Consider the following 21,239-nt stretch of genomic DNA (forward strand, 5'->3'; position numbering starts at 1 on the left):
TAAAGATTGAAACTAGAGACTACCAAGTTATCTTTAACCTTTCGAACGACGAACTCTGAGTTCAGTTTGACCCGAATTCGAATTCATCAATCGAATTATTTAATTTTTGCTTTTGTGTAAATCTTTTAGCTTGACCGAGCGACTACCTTTTTAATAGGTTTCAGATTGTAGGAGTCAGATATAGTTTATCTCGAAAGATTGAATCAGTTAATCGATGTTCTTCGAAGCTTTAATTTCACAATTTTTATTATTGACTTCGTTGACAACCTGGCCAATGTTAAACATTTACTGTATGTTGGTGACATTGAACTATTCCTTAAAATTAAGTGTCGTCACATTTATTAGTATAAATAGAAAATTATTTATTTTATAATTTCCTTATCTTCCCTTAAAATACGAAATTTTAAATTCAAGTAATTTCAAAATCATGAAATCCTGAAGCCTGATATGTGTAATCATTAGTGGCCTTTATCTGGAGTGAATAATCTCTTGACGTCAATTTTCCATGTTTAGAGTTGTCCGTGACATTTGTTCAAACTATAGTACTAAAAATAAAAATATTTGATAGTATCTTGGTGTGCTTGTTATTTTATAGCATTCCTAATTTTATTCAGTAGTGTTACCTTAAAGTTTTCAAGTATTAGGGTTTTTTATAAGTATATACATACAGGATGTTCGGCCAACCCTGGGAAAAATTTTAATAGAGGATTCTAGAGGCCAAAATAAGACGAAAATGAAGAATACCAATTTGTTGATGGAGGCTTCGTTAAACAGTTATTAACGTTTAAAGTTCCGACCGTACTGAATTTTTTTCTCGAAAATGCGCAAGATTTCGAGGGTATGTCTATTCACCAAAAATGGTTGTAATAGACCCCCGCAACCGAAAATAATTTTTCCAAAACGATTAGAAAATTTTTTTTCCCGTCGAAAAATTTCACACCTTCGCGAATTTTTTTCTAGAAGGTGGGTAGGATTTCGGGGGTATGTTTATTCACCAAAAATGATTGTAATTGACCCCCGCAACCGAAAATAATTTTTTCAGAATTAATTAAAAATTTTTTTTTTCGCCGAAAAATTTAGGCACCTACCCCCTTGTCGATTTTTTTTAAAAATTCGTTTTTCATTTTTAGTAATTTTGTTTGACGCCCTACAGAAAAATTTTCTAATACTTTTTTGTAGGTACCCATGAGCTCTACTTCAGAAAAAAGTTTCATTGAAATATATTCACAATTGTAGGAGTTATGGCTTTTTGAAAATTGGACCATTTTTATGGGGTTTTTCTCATTTTGCGGGGTCAAGGACTAACTTTTCGAATATTTTTGCGATTTGTACATATTCTCCATCAAAATACGCGTAGTTTGCTTTTTTAAACATTAAAATCGTCCAATCCGTTCAGAAGTTATGACGTTTTAAAGATTCGCATGAAATTTCAGGTAGACATTTCTGGCCAGGAATTAGATTTTCGGTAAGGAATTTTTTTCTCGAAACTGAGTAGGATTTCGGGGGTATGTCTGTTGACCAAAAATGCTTGCAATTGACCCCTGCAACTAAAAATAATTTTTCCAAGACGATTCGAAAGTCTTTTTTTTCACCCAAAGCTTTCAGCACTTACTAGAATTTTTTTCTCGAAAGTGGGTAGGATTTCGGAAGTATGTGTATTCACCAAAAATGATTGTAATTGACCCCCGCAATCGAAAATAATTTTTCCAGAACGATTTGCAATTTTTGAATTTAATTGTTAATAACTTTTTAACGAAACCTCCATCAACAAATTGGTATTCTTGATTTTCGTCTTATTTTGGCGTCTAGAATCTCTCATTAAAATTTTTTCCAGGGGTGGCCGAACACCCTGTATATACGTGTATAAGTTTGAAGCACCGGTCATCAGTGACCAATATGGCACTCAACGTGTTAAGTACTATGGCTTCGTGCTAGGTTGGAGCATATGAAATGTTGGATTTTGTGTATGTACCTACAGAATGTCCCTGAAAGTTATGTGTAAGGGCATCAGATGATTCCTTATGAAAAAATATGAATCAAATGCAGAACAACTTCTTTTCGAATTTTTTAGAATAAATCTAAAGAATAATAGTATTTTCTCATACTTGAAGTAAATACAATAATGCTGGACTAATGACTTGCGCAAAAAAGCACCGTCCATGCAGACGAAACTGCGGACAAAATTTTGTAAAGAAATAAATAATAATGAAAAATGTAAAAGCCTTTCGTAAGTGAAGGGTTCATAGCGACCAGCATTTCTTCTTTAAAGAAGGATTTAAAGAAGTATTTTTAATGAGAAAGAATGGTTTCCAGTAGAAAAATTGCGTTTCGTTCTAGGCTGTTGGTGGCCTCATCAGTAAGGCTGATCTTTTTCGAACGCACCATAATTGCATTTAAGGAAATAGGATGAAAGTCTATTTTTATCGAGAGTCATCCTTCCCCATTAAAAATATTTCTTTTAAATGTTTCTAAACAATTTTCATTCATTATTAAAGAAGTAATGTCTATGACCCAAATTTATTTATAAAAGTTTTCTGTTTGTATTAGTGGTTGTCACTGATCGATTAAATCTGTCATCGATACGAAGCTCGACCAGCGAAAAAGCTATATCTAAACCGATTATTATCGAAATACCAGTATTATTTCGATATTTCGATTATGAAAATTGTCAGTCTGAGTCTTTACGCTCGCGTCACTGAACTGGAGAACCGATTCATTTGTTTATATTCCACATCCCCTTTATTACCAAATCTGGTATTCCATTCTAGTAAACGATAAATTAAACGTAGAAACGTTTTAGAGTACAATGTTTTCATCGTCAGAAGGTATAAAAAGAAATAGAAATAAAAAATAACTATTTGATTTCTCATGATGAGTTATTTTGTTATTTCTTCATTTCAAATTGGTCAAAAGAAATAATAATTAACAAACAGATTTATTTTATGAAATGTTTATAACAATTTGTCTGAAGCAATACTCTCTTCGCAAAGAAAGAATCCGATAGATTGTAAACAAAAGTTGTAAACCAGGCCCAGAATTCACGAATATTATATTTAATTTCACAATTATGAAATAAAAGTTATTTTAATCAAATAATGTTATTTTAGAAGTGGTCAGGCCTGGTACCGGTTAATTGTAATTATGTTGGTTTCAGTCTGAGAGACTGGTAACATAATTAGATAAGGAAATAGCGCCGGTTATAGGTCTCTAAAAATGTTGAGAATTGCAACGAACCAGAGAAATCGAAAAAATCGTTAATTACAGGTAAATGTATCGGTATTTCAGTATTTCGATTTCTCTAAGGTATAGCCGAAAAATAACGGTGTAAAATACCGGTGTTAAGTCCGTTGTCCGCTATACGTGAACTTCTCCTCCGATTCTCTCGCGGAGCGTGCTCGAAGGGTTGAGAAAGGAAAGTAGGTGGGTTCGTTCGGAGTGGATCGTTTTCTCTCGTGTCTGTCGCGCGGTTCGAATAAGCTCCGCCGCGAGGAGTCGTCGCGTTTCGCGCAGCGGGGTCGATCGAATCCCGCGGAAAGAAGAGAAGGGAAGACACGGTCAACGAGCGTGTAATCGGAGCGAGAAGGATCGAGCCAGTCGGTCGTCATTGCCGTTAACGCCATCTGGTCGTGATAGCGGGAGCAAGTACCGTTGGCTAGGGGGGTTATGGGTGGCAAGGGGAGGGAAAGGAAGAGGCGCGCGCGTATCGACGCGGCTGCGCGATTACGTCGATGCGGTAGGGTAGAAAAGGGTAGCGATTCTCCAGTGGCGGGGAAGCGCCAGCGGCGAGACAGAGAGAGGGAGTCGCGTAGAGAACGAGCGAAGGAGGGGACGGCCTGAAAAGCTCGGGCCAGGCTGGGTTCGATCGCTCAATATCCATCCCTTGGCCGGACGAGAGCGCCTGAGAACAGCGGCTCCAGACGAGGGCACGAATCAACCCTTCCTTCTTTTGCGTCCTCGCCCGCGCCACTGTTCCATCGGGAGACGAACAAGATTAACTTGGAGGAACCAGAGGACCCGGAGAAAGGGATTTGCACGCCGATCGTTCGCGGTGGTACGCGAGAGAGCCAACCGATCGCTCTCTGCAGTTTTCGTCTGAACCATCGGAATGGAGGGCAAGAAAGTCGAACAGTATTACTCGCCGCCGCCGAAGCTTGGCAAATGGGAAGGTTTTAAGATCTTTCTATGGAACTCCGAGACCGGACAGTTCCTCGGCCGTACGGGCGCCAGTTGGGGTAAGTTTTTCCGCTCGACGTATGTTCAATTTCACCGTACGTTTTTCCAGACGAGATTCCGAGTAGACTCGACCGAAAGGTACAGCAAAATCGAATCGAAGTTCGCGCGTGAGGTCGTTCCCGTTAACGTCCGTCCCATCAACCAGTGGGTTACCCGGCAACTTTTGGGAGTTATTCCTTCGGATTCGGTAAAAAGTGTTCGATCGATTCCGAGGGGTCGCGGAATAAATTGTCGTAGACGATCTCGCGAAGCGTCGAATCATCGAACAACGTTCGTCTCGCGACAGATTTCCTCTGTTTGACATTTAATCGTAACTTCGTGTCGTTTCTGACGTAAAGTGTCGCAATCTACGCGCGCACTGCAGTTCATTAGCGATGCCGTACACATACGAAGATCTCTCGCGTTACGTTACGAGTACGCGATTACGATGGAGCGTCGAAGACGAAGACGTAGACGGATAGAATGGAGAAAACATTTTAGTTTCCACACCACTGTTACAGACAGCTATAAACACTTCTATTGCCGCTATCCTCGTTCCTCCTCCGCTATAATCGTACCCTAATTCTGATTGTAGTTAAATCGATCTCGTCTGTTTAACGTCAATACCATAAAGACGGGGTGGGGACTCGCAGACAGATTTTTCCATAGTCTTCCCGGTCGAAATCTCGAAACCATGGAGTCGAATTGCTTTCGAACGAAATTCAAAATCCAGTGATCAGAATTTTTCGAAAAGTTTATTTCCCATTACTGGTCGTTTCTGTCTTCGAGCACGAAGAATATACGGACCACATATCGTAAATACATTTTGCATGTACCATAAAATGTCTGCTATCGTGAAAACACATTTTATGGACGAAATGATTTTTCTCGGGTCGTGAACGTCGGAGGCGATCGTTACAGTATATAAAATTTGTTTTAGGAGTGTTTGTGGTTGTAAAATCACGTCCGAACGCGTGGAAAGAATGTGTCTGAAGTAGAAACGGTCCGTTTTATCTAACGTCACGCGTATCCTGTCACGATAAAGTCCGTTTTCTCGGTATTTCTTTCGGTAACGTCTGTTTTTACACGTTGGAATTTCAAGGTTCGAACCTTCGAAAGAAACAGAGGGGCGGCAACCCTGGCGATTTCCATTACCCTATTTCTGTGCCTCAGGATACGAGGGACCATAAGAGGAAAGGAGCGTAGAAGTATTTCTAGTTCTTGACTCTCTGAACGCCGTCGATTGGGGGATTCTTTTAAAAGGGAGAAATATAACAGAGAAACGAAACTAGTTCAACGAGTTACGTGTAAAATTTGCTAATTTTATGGTTAGCTTTTAACGATTAAATTGGAAGAAGAACGTTTTTAATGAATCGCGATATCGTGGTTGGCGCTTTCGTAATGATTTCTGGCGTGTTTCTGTGTGACACTGCCCGATGACGTTTACAAACGAATTCTCCATACTGTTCCGTGTTATGTAATACAATTGCGGTAAGATTCGACCGACGAGGACCCGTTATTGCGGGTACACTCGGTAAAATCAATCGCAACCCGAAATATGGTAATTAGAATTACGCGACACTGTTTGATTATTTATCGTTGATCGACCCGATGGGACGATTCTTGCGTTTACTTTTAATTTGTCGCGAGTGTAAATTCGATTCCGTTGTAAATACTGCTCGGTCTTTTCGTTCGTGCAACGGTTATGAAATGATCGTAGGACGGACAGGAATTACATAATGTTTTACTTCGATAGACTGCTTGGACAATCAAATCGACCGTATCGTACGCGATTCTATTGTTAATTATTGAACTACAAAATATCTCATTTGCCCTTATATTTCGTTGGTAGTAATTTTATTTCGCCACATTTTAAAAATGTTCACTGGATGTAGACGTTAATATTCTCCTTGTAGTCGCAGCGTCGATCTGTAATATAATTGTTGCACAGATCATCGGATCTTTTATTTTCATTTACAAAAATTACACGAACATCGTGTCTTATAACACGTTTATAATACTCTAGATATTTACCAGTTCTTGAGTTTGATTTTTGAGATACGATTTTCAAAAACAGGCAAAACTTTGTACAATCGATCAAAGTTTTATTTTTATTTTTAGTTGCAATCTTTTCTCTAGATAATAATTATCCAAGTTTCTCTGCGATTTTAACGAACCGAACACACTGTGCGTTCTTTTGTTAAAATTTGTGAGTTTAAGATCGCTTGAAAAAATCCGTTCTTATCGCTTATCAACGACGTAGGATCCGAAAATCTGTTCTGTAAACTCGTTGATAGTCGCGAGTCCACAATTTTCTCGCCAACGATAACGAAACGATTCGTTCGATCTCGAGCATATTGTATTAGTATTCTTAAAACAGCTTATTCTCTGTCGTGCTAGCTACATTCCTCGTGCGTTCTGCCGTCTTTTTTCCCCCCTGCAACTCTTGAGGTTCATCGATTTTCACCAAATCAATAGAATCCAACGGTCTTACCGTCTCACAGAAATAGCTTACTCTGATTTCAAACGGTTGACTTATTTGTTATTTGATTTTCCGACGAATTCTGTTATCCATTGTGCCTACCATGTCCGGGGAAAGCGTTTCCTTACAAATTCGTTCGAAATTGGAACGTTCGATCGCATTGTATAATTAACGGTTTTTCCTCGAATGAATGAACGAACTTTCTTTTCGTTACGATTAACACACACAGTTTTTAGTTGAACTTGCAAATAAAATTGATAGGCTGGCTAGAAGAATACGATTATTTTTACGAATTTAATAGTATGGGCGTCAACACTTTATTACATAATATGTCAGACTGGGTGCACAATGAAAAGAATTTCTGTTACGTCGATTGTAGAAATTTTGCAGGATTTAGACACGATGGTTTCGTACGAGAATATTTAATAACTCTACAGATCGTCGTTTATTGTTTAACTCGAATATTAATTCATGAATATATAAATAACCAGTAGAAGGATAATAATTACTTACGTACAACTTACAATCGAAATTTAAGTTAAAATCGATGAAATTCGATACAAACGATATTTCGCTTAATTAGTGTTTTTTTAATTAATTACCAATGTTGACGCTGATTAAGTGAGAATGATTTTATAATTATTCTTGTCCGTAGCCTGTTTCCTTGATACGTAGACTTACTAAATTTTTATATTTTAAGTATGACAAGCATCGCATTATTACATATTTATGTTTTACGCGTTTGCGAAATTTTTGTAACATTGACATACATCGTTTCAATACACAAAACAGGAAGTCCTGAATCTAGACGCAACGATTAATATTTTGTGAGAAAAGAGAAACCTAACGCGTCTATATACAATTATAAATTATACATATAAAAAGTTGCTGACAGACGGCACTTTGTTAGTTCCTAAAAATAGGTCAGTTTCTTCATTGAGTTCACTCGCTGAAACAGGAGTTTCTATTTATAAATATATCGATTTTGTATAAATAGCTTGATTCCAAATATTATGTATAAAAAGGAAATTCTCAACTTCAATTTGGTGAACCTCATCGAGCCTGATATACATATAGATACTGCAACGCACATGGATTTTGATATTATTTTTTTATTACAGACTAATTAGTTTCTTAAACTAATAAATGTTACCAACGATGGGTCTTTGTTTATGTGTTTTTTGTGACATACAATGAAATTAGCCAAAAAAATATTAGGGTTACTAAAAGTTTTTAAATAATATTTTTTTTCGTTGAGAAATGTAAGATTTTATATGGAAAATCATGTTTATTCTTCACACGAAACTTTAATTCATAATCTGAAATGTGTTAATTTACTTTTACACAAAGTTTTACATTGAAAATGAATCGATATATTATTGTACATTATCAATAAATATCATTGCAATTATCAACATTCATTATAATTTGTTCATTCAGTACTTATAGAGTTTCAAATAATTTGAGCTATACAAGGAATATAAATAAACTTTTTATCCAAAGAAACAGATTCAGGAGAAGGTTGAATAGACTTACTACTGTCGAATGATTTAAAATATAACTATGTAAAATACCAATTTATTGGATAAATTATCAGAAATATATCTTTCTAGTTTATATTTGGCACAAAATTATAATTGTAAAACGATTATTAGATTCATAAAATTAAAATATACGTATAATTGTAAAGGTTACCCGTTCCAAGTAGTAATATTTGAAATAAACCAGACTGGAGGACGGGATGGTATGTAATCGTGCCAATGACTATCAAAGTGGCCTAAATCAATATGTTTTACTTCTCTTTTCTCTTCATTTCTCTACCATACATCAACGTATCAAAATAAGCGATAATTTTTTTTAATTTTTGACATATAATGAAAGAAAGTATTGGAACAAATTTTTGTTACGAACAAAAACACGTTTTAGATAAAGCCTGTGCACATTTTCATTTAAAAACAAAACTTTTTCTCTTAATGTGTGTATCTCATAGTTTTTTGGTCTGTCTGATAATCTATTAATTGTAAAAATTCTAAAGAATCTTTTAACCCAATTCTAGAGGGAATTAAAGTTACCACAAGTATAGAAAAATTAAATTAAATTCTATTTATTCTGTACTTGAGGCATATTGTTAAACCAAAAATATTACAATTAATATTTTTACAAAATGTTTCAAATGGATTCTAGAGGGCAATCGAAGTTACTAGAATTAAAGAAAAATTAAATTTGACTTATTCCATAGTCAAGGCACATTAATAAAATGTTACGATTAATAATTTTATAAAAATACTGTTTTACTCAAATAATTATTATCTTCGATTGAAATAGTATTCGATTCTGTGAATCTTGTATTCCATTTTTATAATCGACGAACAAGATGCATCAAAAATAAATGGCAAATTTGATTTTACTTTCGTTCGAATACAACGCGTCATTGCGGTTGCTGTAGTAACGTAACATTTTCACGATTTTTTCGAGATATCGATCACTCCGCGCGCGAAACGCGACGGCGCCACAAACTTAGAAGCCGCCGCGGTTCTTTTATGAAGTAGGTCGTTGATATTGTTACATTCCACCTTCGAATCTTCGTACAGGAAATGGCATCCCTTGTGGCGTTCTATCGTCGTTGCTTTTATCTCGGATGTTAGGCGCCGGCGATGGACATGATGTCCTTGTAAAAGTTTCGACGTCGAGGAATCGAGCCGCAATAGGGACATATCGTGGCAACCACGTTTTAGGGTCACCTAAATTCTCTAGGTTCACTTCACGTGCACGCGAATCGATTTTACAAACGTAATGGTAGTTGGTTGCTAAAAAACCACCGAACACCAACGACTAAATTTATTTATAATATTAGAGCTACCGACAATTATGGTGTATTTGTTTGTACCAAAGATATTAAAACAGTGGAAATAAAGGACGGTAAATTTGCAAAAATTCGGTCGATTATATTTTTCACAATTTCTATTAGAAATTACGAACGAGTCATTTGGACCAATTCGATAAAATAAAAACAATTATAAGAGGAAGTCTATGCTTTTCGATTTCTAGTGAATATATTTTGGAACGTCGAGTACTCTCAATTTTTAATTTGCATCCTTGTATATAATTCATCGTCAAATTATGCATTTTCTGCGGGAAGATGTTTTCGACGGAATAATTCCGATTGGCGTCGGTCATCAGTGGAATCTGAATATTATGCATTCCCAGCGTATGCATATTTGAAACTCATATTCGAAACGTACGCAGAATATATGCACTTGTGTAAAATGGAATATCAATGTTGTTGAATTTATTTACGAAATTTATTCTATACACATTTTGCAGGATTTCTATGCCTCATTGAAAACGAGTCCAATCAAATTTTCTACGTTCTGTTACATTTGACGATAGTGTATATACAAAATCATAAAATTATATAAAATTGGATAATCGAAATTTCATTATAGATAAAATCGCTTTATTTGTTGGCTCGATGAACAAATAAAAGTTGAATTGTTATTAATCTAAGATTATATTTTACACTTTTTATTGTATAAAATTTTATGAATAACTCTCAAGAATAAATTCCTATACATCGTAATATATCGTATAAAATTATTTCAGAGAAAGCTGTGAAATATACATGCGACAGAAAAGGTTGTACATTTGTTTAAAGGCAAGAAATTGTTATTGTGCATACCAAATGATGCATAAGTATATTATAGAAGAAATTATGTTAGGAAGAATAGGTAGAATGGAAGTCGAAATTAATACGCGACGTTAAAATGGCCGACACACAGTCGGAGGAAGTCTGATATCGTACAAGTCTTCCTCGAACGAGGGTAAGACGTGTATGGTTGGTTCAGACGGAGCAATACGTAATTCAACAGTGCGGATATGTATTTGTATGTGCAATGTAGTGAACCTCACACACAGGGATCAATAACCTACTCTGGTTTCCTCGTACTAAAGATCGTTGGTTGGGTCGTAGCATCAATACTGGCGTATACGTTTTTCTCTCAGTTATCTTGTTTTTCCTCGACTATGCATATCCGCTATAGTCAATCGTAGACATTTTTTTTTACATAGATACATACAATGGCGCACACGCAGGGTTGCAAGGGAACAGTTGCACCCCCATTCGCTACAAACATCTATTTCTCGATCATTTAAATTTTATAATATGTATAATAAATGTTTCAGTATTGAACCTACAATAAAATAAAAAGTCTAGTAATTTTTTTAAGTAGCAAACAAGGTATTTTTTTTTGTCTATAGAAGATAGAAGATATTTAATATAAAAATATACTTAAATATAAATAAAGTGTTTCTTTTTTTTTTGTATCAATAAAAGAGTCTAATATTTGCAACAAATTTCTTTTAAATATATGCTTGTGTCTGATAATTATTCTCACACTTTATGGATCTGAATTTGACAAAAATTAACGAATATTTAATTTTACGATGCGGCGAACAGCTGTTTACATTCCGTGCGTATCTCACACGTGAGAGTTTGACGATGAACTTGTCCATTTTATAGAGGCGTTCGAAGTGACAATTGTTTTACGGAATAAATAATAACTTTGACAGTGAATCGTGAATTAATTGTCTTTGAGCGAACATCGTTTTATAAACAAAAGTTATTTCCTGTGCAGAAGTGATAGTGATACAAACGTTATGTCACGTTAAAATTACTGTAGCAATAATTTATTATGTTTCACAAGGAAATTTTCCACACTGTCAAAATATATTTTCTAAATCCAGCAGCATTGTTTCCAAACGATATCAGAAATAGGTACGTTGACCAGACAGTTACGAAACGAGTATAACAAGCTTTGGAGACGATTCAAGTCCTTGAAATCAATTTCATTAGTGTGTGTATTTTAATAATCAACCCAAAATGCAGACTGCTTATTAAAATTCATTACGTCAATGTATTATATTTTTAGATCTTATTTGATATTTGTAAATACCAATAAAAGCTTTTTACATAATAAAAAGTACAAAATATAATCTTAGATTAATAATATATTGCTGTACCTGGTCTTTCTACATAATGTATACTTATTTTTAACGTTATAAAGTTCAATTTTTTTCCATTCACTCGACTCTCGATTTCTTAATGTATATTTTGCTGCAATAAAGACAATGTATTGTTCGATATTAACTATCGAACAGTACCAAGTGTAAATTGATAAAGAACAGAACATCAGGTTTAAATTAGTATTCTATTGATCGCATCTCGCGTACGGTATATTGCAATACGGATGACAATAACAAATGACGCGATTCTTCGAGGACAGATTGTCCATAGCAAACAAGTATCAACGAATCTTATAACAAACGCGTTGCATTGCTTACTCAATACCAATTCAGGCCAATTAGGCCTCGGATCATAATTGCTACAATGTTCTGGAGTTCGGTTAGTACGAATGTCCACGACACAAATTATTTCTATGAAACGAATGTACGTTTCATCGAAGAGTCTTTTTTTTCATCTAAATTCAAAGAGTAACCATAAATATATACAAATTAGTCAGATGCTTCTAAACTATAATTTATTTTCCATCAATTGTGGACGATTTAAAAAAAATTAACAATTTGTCGTTTCTTGATTGCAGGCAAGATCTTATTATTCTACGTTATTTTCTACGCGGTACTGGCTGGCTTCTTCGGGGCAATGTTGACCGTTTTCTATCAGACATTAGACCCAAACGCGCCAAAATGGCAATTGAATAATTCCTTGATTGGAAACAATCCTGGACTCGGTTTCAGACCAATGCCACCTCCAAGTAATGTCGACAGTACCTTGATTTGGTACAAAGCCAGCGACGAGGGTAACTTCTTGCACTGGACCAGGGAATTGGACAAGTTCCTCGAAGGTAATTCACTTTTATTGTATCATAAAAAATTCTAGTTTTACCACTTCCGTCCGCCATCTTGCAATCAAGCATCGAGTTTACGCGACCCTTCCATTCTTTACGGTTTCTTATTAACGCCATTAAAATAGATAGAAATTGTCCCCCGTTTTTTTTTAACCACAAAATTATAATTAAAAACACCTTGTTAACATAATAGGATTTTGTAATAGGATATTGTAATAGGATAAGTTTGCTATGTGTTTTTAATCGTAATCTTGTAAGGGGAATTACAAAAAACGAGGAACAGTTTCTACACATTTACATTTATATTGGAAATAATTCGTATTATTGTTATTAAATGATTAATTTTAATTCATCCTATATATTAGTTTCCCTTACTATTTATATAATTTTAACTAATCACTAAAGATTAATATCTTTCTTACCATTATATGTATATAAAAAATTGTTTTAATCGAAACACTCTTGTTAACAATAACGTAATTACGTTATTTTTGATTTTCATCTCATTTTGGCAAGCAAGATCATCCTCTAAAATGATTACTATTAACAATTAGCTGAATATTTCTTCATCATTAATTTATTATGCTCGAAAGAGTTATATGTTCTTTAGTTTGATCTTAGCGTTCTAGAGTATCTTAAGAAGATTACGTTATGATAGTTTAAAAAATTTATTCGAACGATATTCCTCAATATTAACACTAGAACTACCAATTATAGTGTATTTATTTGTACCAAAGAAATTAAATCGATAGAAACCACAATTTTGCAAAAATCCAGTCGAGTAAATGTATAACAATTTTTATTAGAAATTACGGGTCATTTTTACCAGTTTTGTAGTTCTAGTGCTAAAAATTCAAACGGTAGGTATAAATATGTCGAACGAAATTATTGGCATAGATATATTAAGATGCTAATATTAACCGATAAGCGAGAAAACCTTCCTTGTTCTAACCAGCCAGTTATGTCAGGAGCTCGTTAAATCTGGTCAAGGTAACGCCAATCTTCGGATCAGAGTTTTAAAATGTCCGTTCGCTCGGTGTACGCGTTCGCGACGAAATATTTTTGCCCGGAATTATTCAAAAATATTTGCGTTCGTTGAAATCCACCGCGATTAAACACGATTCGACGTTGAACTAATCGATGGTTTAAAGAGCTCGCTTGGGGTTTCTTCAGAGTATCAAAAATCGTCCACGTCCGCGAACGACGCCCAGAAAAGGATGATTTGCGACTACGACAAACGACCAACGCCTGGCAAAGTTTGCGACGTGGACATGACGCTGTGGGGACAATGCACGAAGGAAAACAAATACGGCTTCAATAGATCCGCTCCTTGCATTTTCTTGAAGCTGAACAAGGTACGTGGCCTCTTAGCGAGAACAGTGAGTTCTAAATGGCGACTAACGATCAACTGCTTTTTATAAATTCAATTTATTAACGTTGCTCCAACAACGAGATCGTTCCAAGCAAATAAATATTTTTCGTACAAGTTTAAAATTTTCAAGATACATTAATCTATTTTTATTTAGAAGCCTTTGGAAGATATTTTAATTTTAATGTCGTTAAGAAATCGTGATACTCTTATCAATGTTATGAATATTTTTCAAGGCATTTTCAACGCAACGTTTCACGCGTGCGATATTGTAAATACGACATTGACGTTGAAATATTGTCGCCATAATTATGGAATGTGCCGTGTCGTGTTTGATTACTAAATGTTGCTCGGAGGAATATTTGCATTGTCATCGAAAGTAGTATTGTTATTAAGTGGAAATTTTATTATTGCATTTGAAGAAAGAAGCAAGTAGCGGATCCTGGTAATTTCAATTGCAGATCTTCGGCTGGAAGCCTGAATATTATACCAACTCGAGCAACCTGCCGAGCACCATGCCCTCCGATCTCAAAAAACACATCAAGCAAGAAGAGCAGGGTAACAGGTTGGACACCGTTTGGGTATCGTGTGCCGGTGAAAATCCAGCCGATGTTGAGAACATGGGGGCGATTCAGTACATTCCACGTCGTGGTTTCCCTGGCTACTATTTCCCCTTCACAAATACTCCAGGATACCTTAGCCCTCTCGTGGCTGTTTTCTTCGAGAGGCCTAAATGTAAGAATGTGACGCATAAACATTTTTTCCCATTATTAGAATGCCGATAGTTTGAGAGAAACTCCATTTTACGCTTCATGAAGGAATTGTGTATAAAATTTTACATATAGTTTCAATTCTATCATTTATATTCTACAAAAGAGTATCCCACGTAACTAAGAATAGCTACATCTCTAAAACAGAGATACAACAAAATTAAACGACGTCGATGTATTGTGTGTCTGCGAGAAGTTGGCTAGTGAAAGAAATGTAAGTCTGATTGGTTTAGAATTTAGCGAGTCTATAGTCCCATTGGTCGAAACGACGAGAGTGGGGATAGGTGGCACCAGCGAAGTACTCCTTTAGCCAGTATGCTCGTCGATAAGCACGGATATTAATAGAGACGGTAGAATCCAATACGTTTATCAAGAACTTTATTACAACGATTAATTATTTAATAGCTTGTGTATCTTGGTAACTTGGTAACAAACGAAACAACGTTAATTTAAATTTAACTGAAACCCCGGGAACTAAATCCCGAGCTCTCCGGTTGGTAAAGAAGAGTAGCACTGTCGCCACACTCCCCTAGCCAACTTCTCACGGATGCATAGTACTCACTGAACGTAATTTTATTCATTTTTATGCGTTGATGCATCCAAATAATACAACTGCATTCTTTTCAGTGCAGTTTTTCAATCTCTACAAAAAGTATTACGATATTTACGTCTTAAATTTAATGATTCAAGAGTTAATTCGAGGGCTGTCTTGTTAATTTTTAGCACCGTATGACATGAAAATCCTTTGAATAATCGAAGGATTTCAGATTGACAGGATCATGACGAGAGTAAACTTTTCAGATGGTGTTCTGATCAATATCGAATGCAAGGCCTGGGCGCACAACATCATTCACGACAGATTCGAGAGGCGCGGCTCGGTACACTTCGAGCTAATGGTGGATTAAGCGCAGCACTTGCCACCTTTTGTAAGACCACTACCAACTGCGTCCAAGAAAAAGTAGGAAGAAGGAGAATAAGACAAATTTCTTTTTTAATCAATCTCGCTGGCGGATCGTGACCACTCCTTCTTTCCTCCGGTTTCTCTCTGCCGATGATACCGCCCTAGCCGCGTTTTATTATCGTAGATCCGTCAGATGCTCACGCTCATTCTATCACCATACTCATCTTCGAAGTGGATTCTCTTCATTGTGATCTTTACCGTCGTTTCTCATCGTCGCGCTTCTTACTACCATTAAAAAAAAGGAATCGTTCTTCGAAAGATCGTTGTTCGTGTTCGTTTCATTTGTCACACACACACACATATACACACATATATACACGGTACTCACGTAAACGACACACGATGCGTAGGGCCGCCGCGCGATCACCGCCGTCGCTTCCACGGGCAAACAAAAAGGAAAAAAAAGAAAAATGTAAAAAAAAACGGTTTATCACAGAATGGTAGAACGGACCAGTAAAATTGGCTATATATATATACCAAGCTGTACACACAGGATGATACATGAACTGTTATGTATCGTGATGCACAAAAAAAAAAAAAACACAAGTTCAGCGGAAAATTTCTGCACAAAACGAACGGCGGTATATCCTTTCTTTCTATCGGGGGCGAAGGGGAGTGGTCGGTACTGTCAGGATCTAAGTATCGTTATCGGGGGTATTCGTTGGAACGCGTAAGAAGTTTTCCCTCGCTTGTTTTGCCCCGTTTTTGCGAGTTTTTTCGCTTTTCGTCGTGGTTCTTCTTGTTTCCGTTCACGGTCTCGTTGCGGGCTTTGGGGGCGCGTCAGTAACACGTTCATTTCGTTACTTTTGTCCTCGGACTCATTGGTACTCGCCTGGTCGACGAGACCGCTAACGTGTAGGGTACACTGAGGATAACTGATACTCTTAGTTCGTGCCACGTAGACGTATTAATGAAAATGGAAAAAAAATACTTAGTGTCTTTACGCCCGTCGGTACGGTGCACCCGGCACGGTGGAACTTTTGATTTCGAATTCCGCGAAGAAGCTCTCGGACGCGGCTCTCGGGCGAATACTCGATCGAAAGTTCCGCCGTTTTCGGGGCTGAATGGCGAGGAACGTCCGAAGAATCGAAATTCACACGCAACGATAATGGGATCGTCGAAACGAACGCGACGACGACGGCCATTCGTCCATTTTGAGGCGTTTCGCGCGGTGGAACTTTTGATTGAATGTCCCATAATATTCCCTGCAGTGTTCGTAATATATTTCTGTCTTGGATCGTTGGATCCAGAGTTAGATTATGGACACTGCTGGCGTGTACAGCGAACGTGCTTTAATGGCGGTAACGTCGCTATTTATTTATTTATCGTTAATACGATGGATGATAATCGAGGACGTAGGAAATTCTAAATTGAACTTTCGAAGAAAGAGAACGTATTACGTTTTTCAATTGGCAATTGTAAATTCGATGAAAGTAACGGGGTTCCGTGTCGTTGCCGCCATTAGCGTGAATGTAGACGCCAAGAGTGCGCGCATGCGCCGTACGCCATATTCGAAAAGAAGCGGAAGTAGCGAAAGATACGAACATTTTCGTTGGATTTCGATTTGTCGAGAGAAGAGCGCGCGCAGATCGCAGGGGAAAAGTTTAATCAGCCTAGTGATAACCGTACGACACCGTATGGAATATGTATTTATGATTATATTGTACCGCATGATAATATCTAGCGCTAGTCCACGCAATCGTATAGTCGATAGGTTGTATCATACAGTCTGGAGATCAGAGGAATTATGTTCTATTTCGGTGGACTTAACTATCGAATCGCAAAACGTTCGTTCATACTTTGATTCCGATCGCGTTTTGTTGTGATAACACGCGTTCGATAGAGCGAGCGCTGCTTTAGATTGATTTGCTTATCGTTGGAGCATCGTTCATCGTCATTGTTTTCCATTCGTTCGAGACTTGAGCCGCGTAAAATAAAAAAAAATGGCGTCGAATCATCTGCGTTTCATTCCTTCCTGTTTTTACGACGATCGACCGCGTCACGTATACTTAAAGCGAAACATAGAATGTTTGGCGCCTCTGATCTCCCGTCTTTGTGGCTTGTACTTAGAAACAAAACTGGTTGTCCCGAGAGCTTGTTCGTTTTTTCGATAGACAGCGTTTGCGCGGTGGTCGTCGCCCCTTTGCATCTGGATCCTTGGCTCGCGGTTTATACTCGATGGATTTTCGACGGGGGTACGAAATATTATAACGCTGATCGACTAAACGAGGATCCGTTTCCTCCTCAATTGTTTCCAGATTACGCTTATACGTTCACTACCAAAGAAAGAGAAAAAAAAAAGAAAAAGAAAAATCATACTGCCAAATATAATGCGTTCCCTAACGAATATAATCTGTTACCTGTTACGCGAGTAATTGTTCGTTCTCAGATAATTTATTGGGAATTTTAATGTCCGTTGCACTCTACGTTGATTTTTAACCGCCATGTTGTACGCTGCGAAATATAGTATTTACGTGTTAAGGTTAATCTTTCGTTTGTGGGATTGGTGTTTCGAGAAGCAAATCGATTCTGATAGTATGAACGATCTCGGTACTTAAAAAAAGAAAAAAAAAAGAAAAATAAAAAACATCCAAAGAATTTACATTAAATTCTCGGTGAAAGCGTAGCGAAGGATCATTTTCGCTTACGGTTTAAGTGGACAAAACGATAGTACAAAGATTATTGATCGAGCGATCCGAAACGGGCGGCGACTTCGACCTGTGAGCGCTGCCAAAAAAAATCATAATTTGATTGCTGTTTATTAATCGTCGTAACAAGCGATTATTATTATTATCGTTATTATTATTATTTTCTTGGGTCCTCGCCCGGAGCCATGTTGAAATAAGACAAAAAAAAAAACTTACCATAGATTAATCGTCAATGATACTATTAACTTTTAAGAAAAAAAAAACACGGAAAGAGAGAAAGAAAGGGAGAAGCAAAGTGCATCAGAAGATACGAAAACGATGGCATTGATGGGGTGATGGTGACGATGATGGTAATGATGAATCTCACATTGGCGGTTGTAATGTACTATTTAGAAATTATTACACGTGTATAGCGAATCGTTCGAGATCGACTATATGTATGTATATTCATCATTATGAACGAGTTGTTTCTAATAACGACATCTGTTGTTGAGAGTGACGGTTTCGCGCGAGCGTGAAAATGAGGAAAAAATGAATAAAATGAGAACGACGAGAAAAGAACAGGGAAGGCAAATACTAGTCACGAATCAGATTCAGTCAAGTAATCATGCTTAAAGTTTCTTCGATCGTCGGCATGGTGCGTTCGCGTTTCGAAACCGAGCTGGGCGATAATCCAAAGAATCAGGGTAGAAAGCTGGTAAAAAATTATTAAACGTACACGTTGTTTGTGCCGGTCGAATGTACTGTCGGAAGTACGCGCGATCTACCTGCAAACTTCTCTTTTATTTTCCAGATTCTACGTGGAACGTGTTTCCGGTGTGATAATTGTTATCTCGATTAGCGCGTTGAGTATGAACGTGAGACGTATGCGTATGAGCGTAGATGAAAAAAAAAATTTTTGTTGAAAACAAAGAAAAAAGAAAAAAAAATGAAAAAAAAAACACAGATCGCGAGGCTGCAAGCTGTAAAGATATATTTAAAGATTAAATATCAGGTATATATGGTATTATACGTATAGTTAAAAAGTCATCGACGATATTATACGCGTATCGTCGTATCTAATTATATGTTATCGATACGTCTTAAGATATTGCTACCACCGACGATGGAATTCCCGAATGACCTTTAATATTAGCAGAATTTCGACAGAACTCACGAAATAACATGACATGTGAACGCTAAATAAACAGCAAAGAATAACGGAATATTGTTCTAATTAAGATAATTAATCTCAGTAAGTAAGTTTAAGCGAGATTCGTATATTGTAAAGCATATATGCATGCATACTCGTTATATACTTATCCGTTAAAGGAATACCAAACGATAATACGTGTGTATAAAATATTTAAGGATCGTCTTATATTGTATACATGCGTTGGAAACCGCTCATTTCAGCACGAGAATTAATCCTATATCGATACATGCGTAGGGTACATCACAAATCGAAATGGGGGACCGACGATGATGAGCTGATATGCATTATTGCGACGGAAGAACAGCCGATGAAACGGGAAATATTCGATACACGGAACTTATATATGGTCACGGAAGCGATATCAGATTTCCTTTCTCAAGACACCTTGTCTGCCTAGATGATCCATGGATTCGTCTCGATGGCCCAAATTAACGATCGTCCCCAACGAAATGGACGCAAATTTCTCAATCCGATACTCGGTTAAATAATCAAAGGAAGATGTCTGATGATTTTTATTGACAAAACTATAACAGGACTCGGTGTACTGAAAAAGGAAAGCAGTGGATATACCGATAGAGATTAAAATTCATAAACGCATACGGCTGCATCTACTTTTCATACCCTTGTAACTTTCTATGTATAGGAAAGAGGTTCATCAAAGGAAGCTAACCGAACGTGATATTAAGACATAAAAAGAAATTATATAAAAAACGTGAGTAGCGAAAGTAAAAGCGCCTTGCAAACTAAAATGGGCGCTTTGCTCTGAAACTGCAAGACGAATTATAAACGTTTATTGTCGCAAAACACACACACACACAGGATAACTCCTGCGTCTAACGATGGGATTTTGCCAGATTACGAGGACTCGAACTTTAGCGTAGTTCAACAAAAAAAAAAAAAAGAATCACCGCGAACCGCTGATGTTCCGAGGTATCGCTTTTTGGGTCTTCGTGTACCTACGATTGTTGTTATCGAATAAGAAAAAAAATTATGATGTACTTAAAAATCTATTACGATGACATTAATTATTAGATCTTCAAAGTGTTACCGTTAATAACGTACGATCTGCGTCAATATATAGCTGTCAAGAGGCCTGTCGATATATCATAGAACGAGATCGAGAGCGAACACGATCGAAGATCGCTTCGCCTCGTACGGCTCGCGATCCACAAATAATGATTAATTAGTCGGGACGAAACAGTTCGTCGATGAACTCGAGCTTTGTCTAGCTTCTTTTGCTGACTCCTTGCATTTGACTAATTGTAAGAATTAAGATCATCGAAGGCTTTTAATTTATTATCGAAGCGATCGTAAAAAAAAAGAAAAAATAATTAACGAGTGTCGAATGCTCTTAGCACGAGGTTGCCCGCAGCTTAACCAACGTTCACGGGGCGTGTTTATCTGTGTAAAATACCGTGAATGAAATTCTCTGCGTGAAAAAGCGACGTAATCGACGTCGATGCTATGTTATTTGTCTCTGATGACTTTTAATACCGACAAGCTTTCGATCTGATTTCATTGCGATATCGCCTTCGATTTCGAAGCTCGGACGTCAATTTTGGCGGTAAGATATTTAGGCATGGACACCTGATACCGACTCAAAGCAAAATGGTATGGCTGTTGATATCATTATGCTTGAAATGTGTTATGAAAAATAAACAGAATGTACAAAAAAAACGATTTTGCTGTTTTAGTTTTATTCTTGCCGTCCACACGTAATTGAACAGAGTAGGAGTAA

General features: G+C 36.8%; 1 protein-coding gene across 1 annotated transcript; it reads left to right on the forward strand.

Annotated features, from left to right (window-relative positions):
- The first annotated feature begins 3,801 nt into the window (after window positions 1–3,801).
- On the forward strand, window positions 3,802–20,832 carry LOC143344239 (sodium/potassium-transporting ATPase subunit beta-2). Its single transcript, XM_076770077.1, has 5 exons — window positions 3,802–4,232; window positions 12,295–12,555; window positions 13,732–13,913; window positions 14,389–14,662; window positions 15,499–20,832. Exons 1-5 carry the CDS (start codon window positions 4,106–4,108, stop codon window positions 15,600–15,602), a joined length of 948 nt encoding a protein of 315 aa, XP_076626192.1. The 5' UTR covers window positions 3,802–4,105; the 3' UTR covers window positions 15,603–20,832.
- Window positions 20,833–21,239: the final 407 nt, after the last annotated feature.

The sequence above is a fragment of the Colletes latitarsis genome, chromosome 8 (genome assembly GCF_051014445.1).
Source record: "Colletes latitarsis isolate SP2378_abdomen chromosome 8, iyColLati1, whole genome shotgun sequence".
Classification (NCBI taxonomy): domain Eukaryota; kingdom Metazoa; phylum Arthropoda; class Insecta; order Hymenoptera; family Colletidae; genus Colletes; species Colletes latitarsis.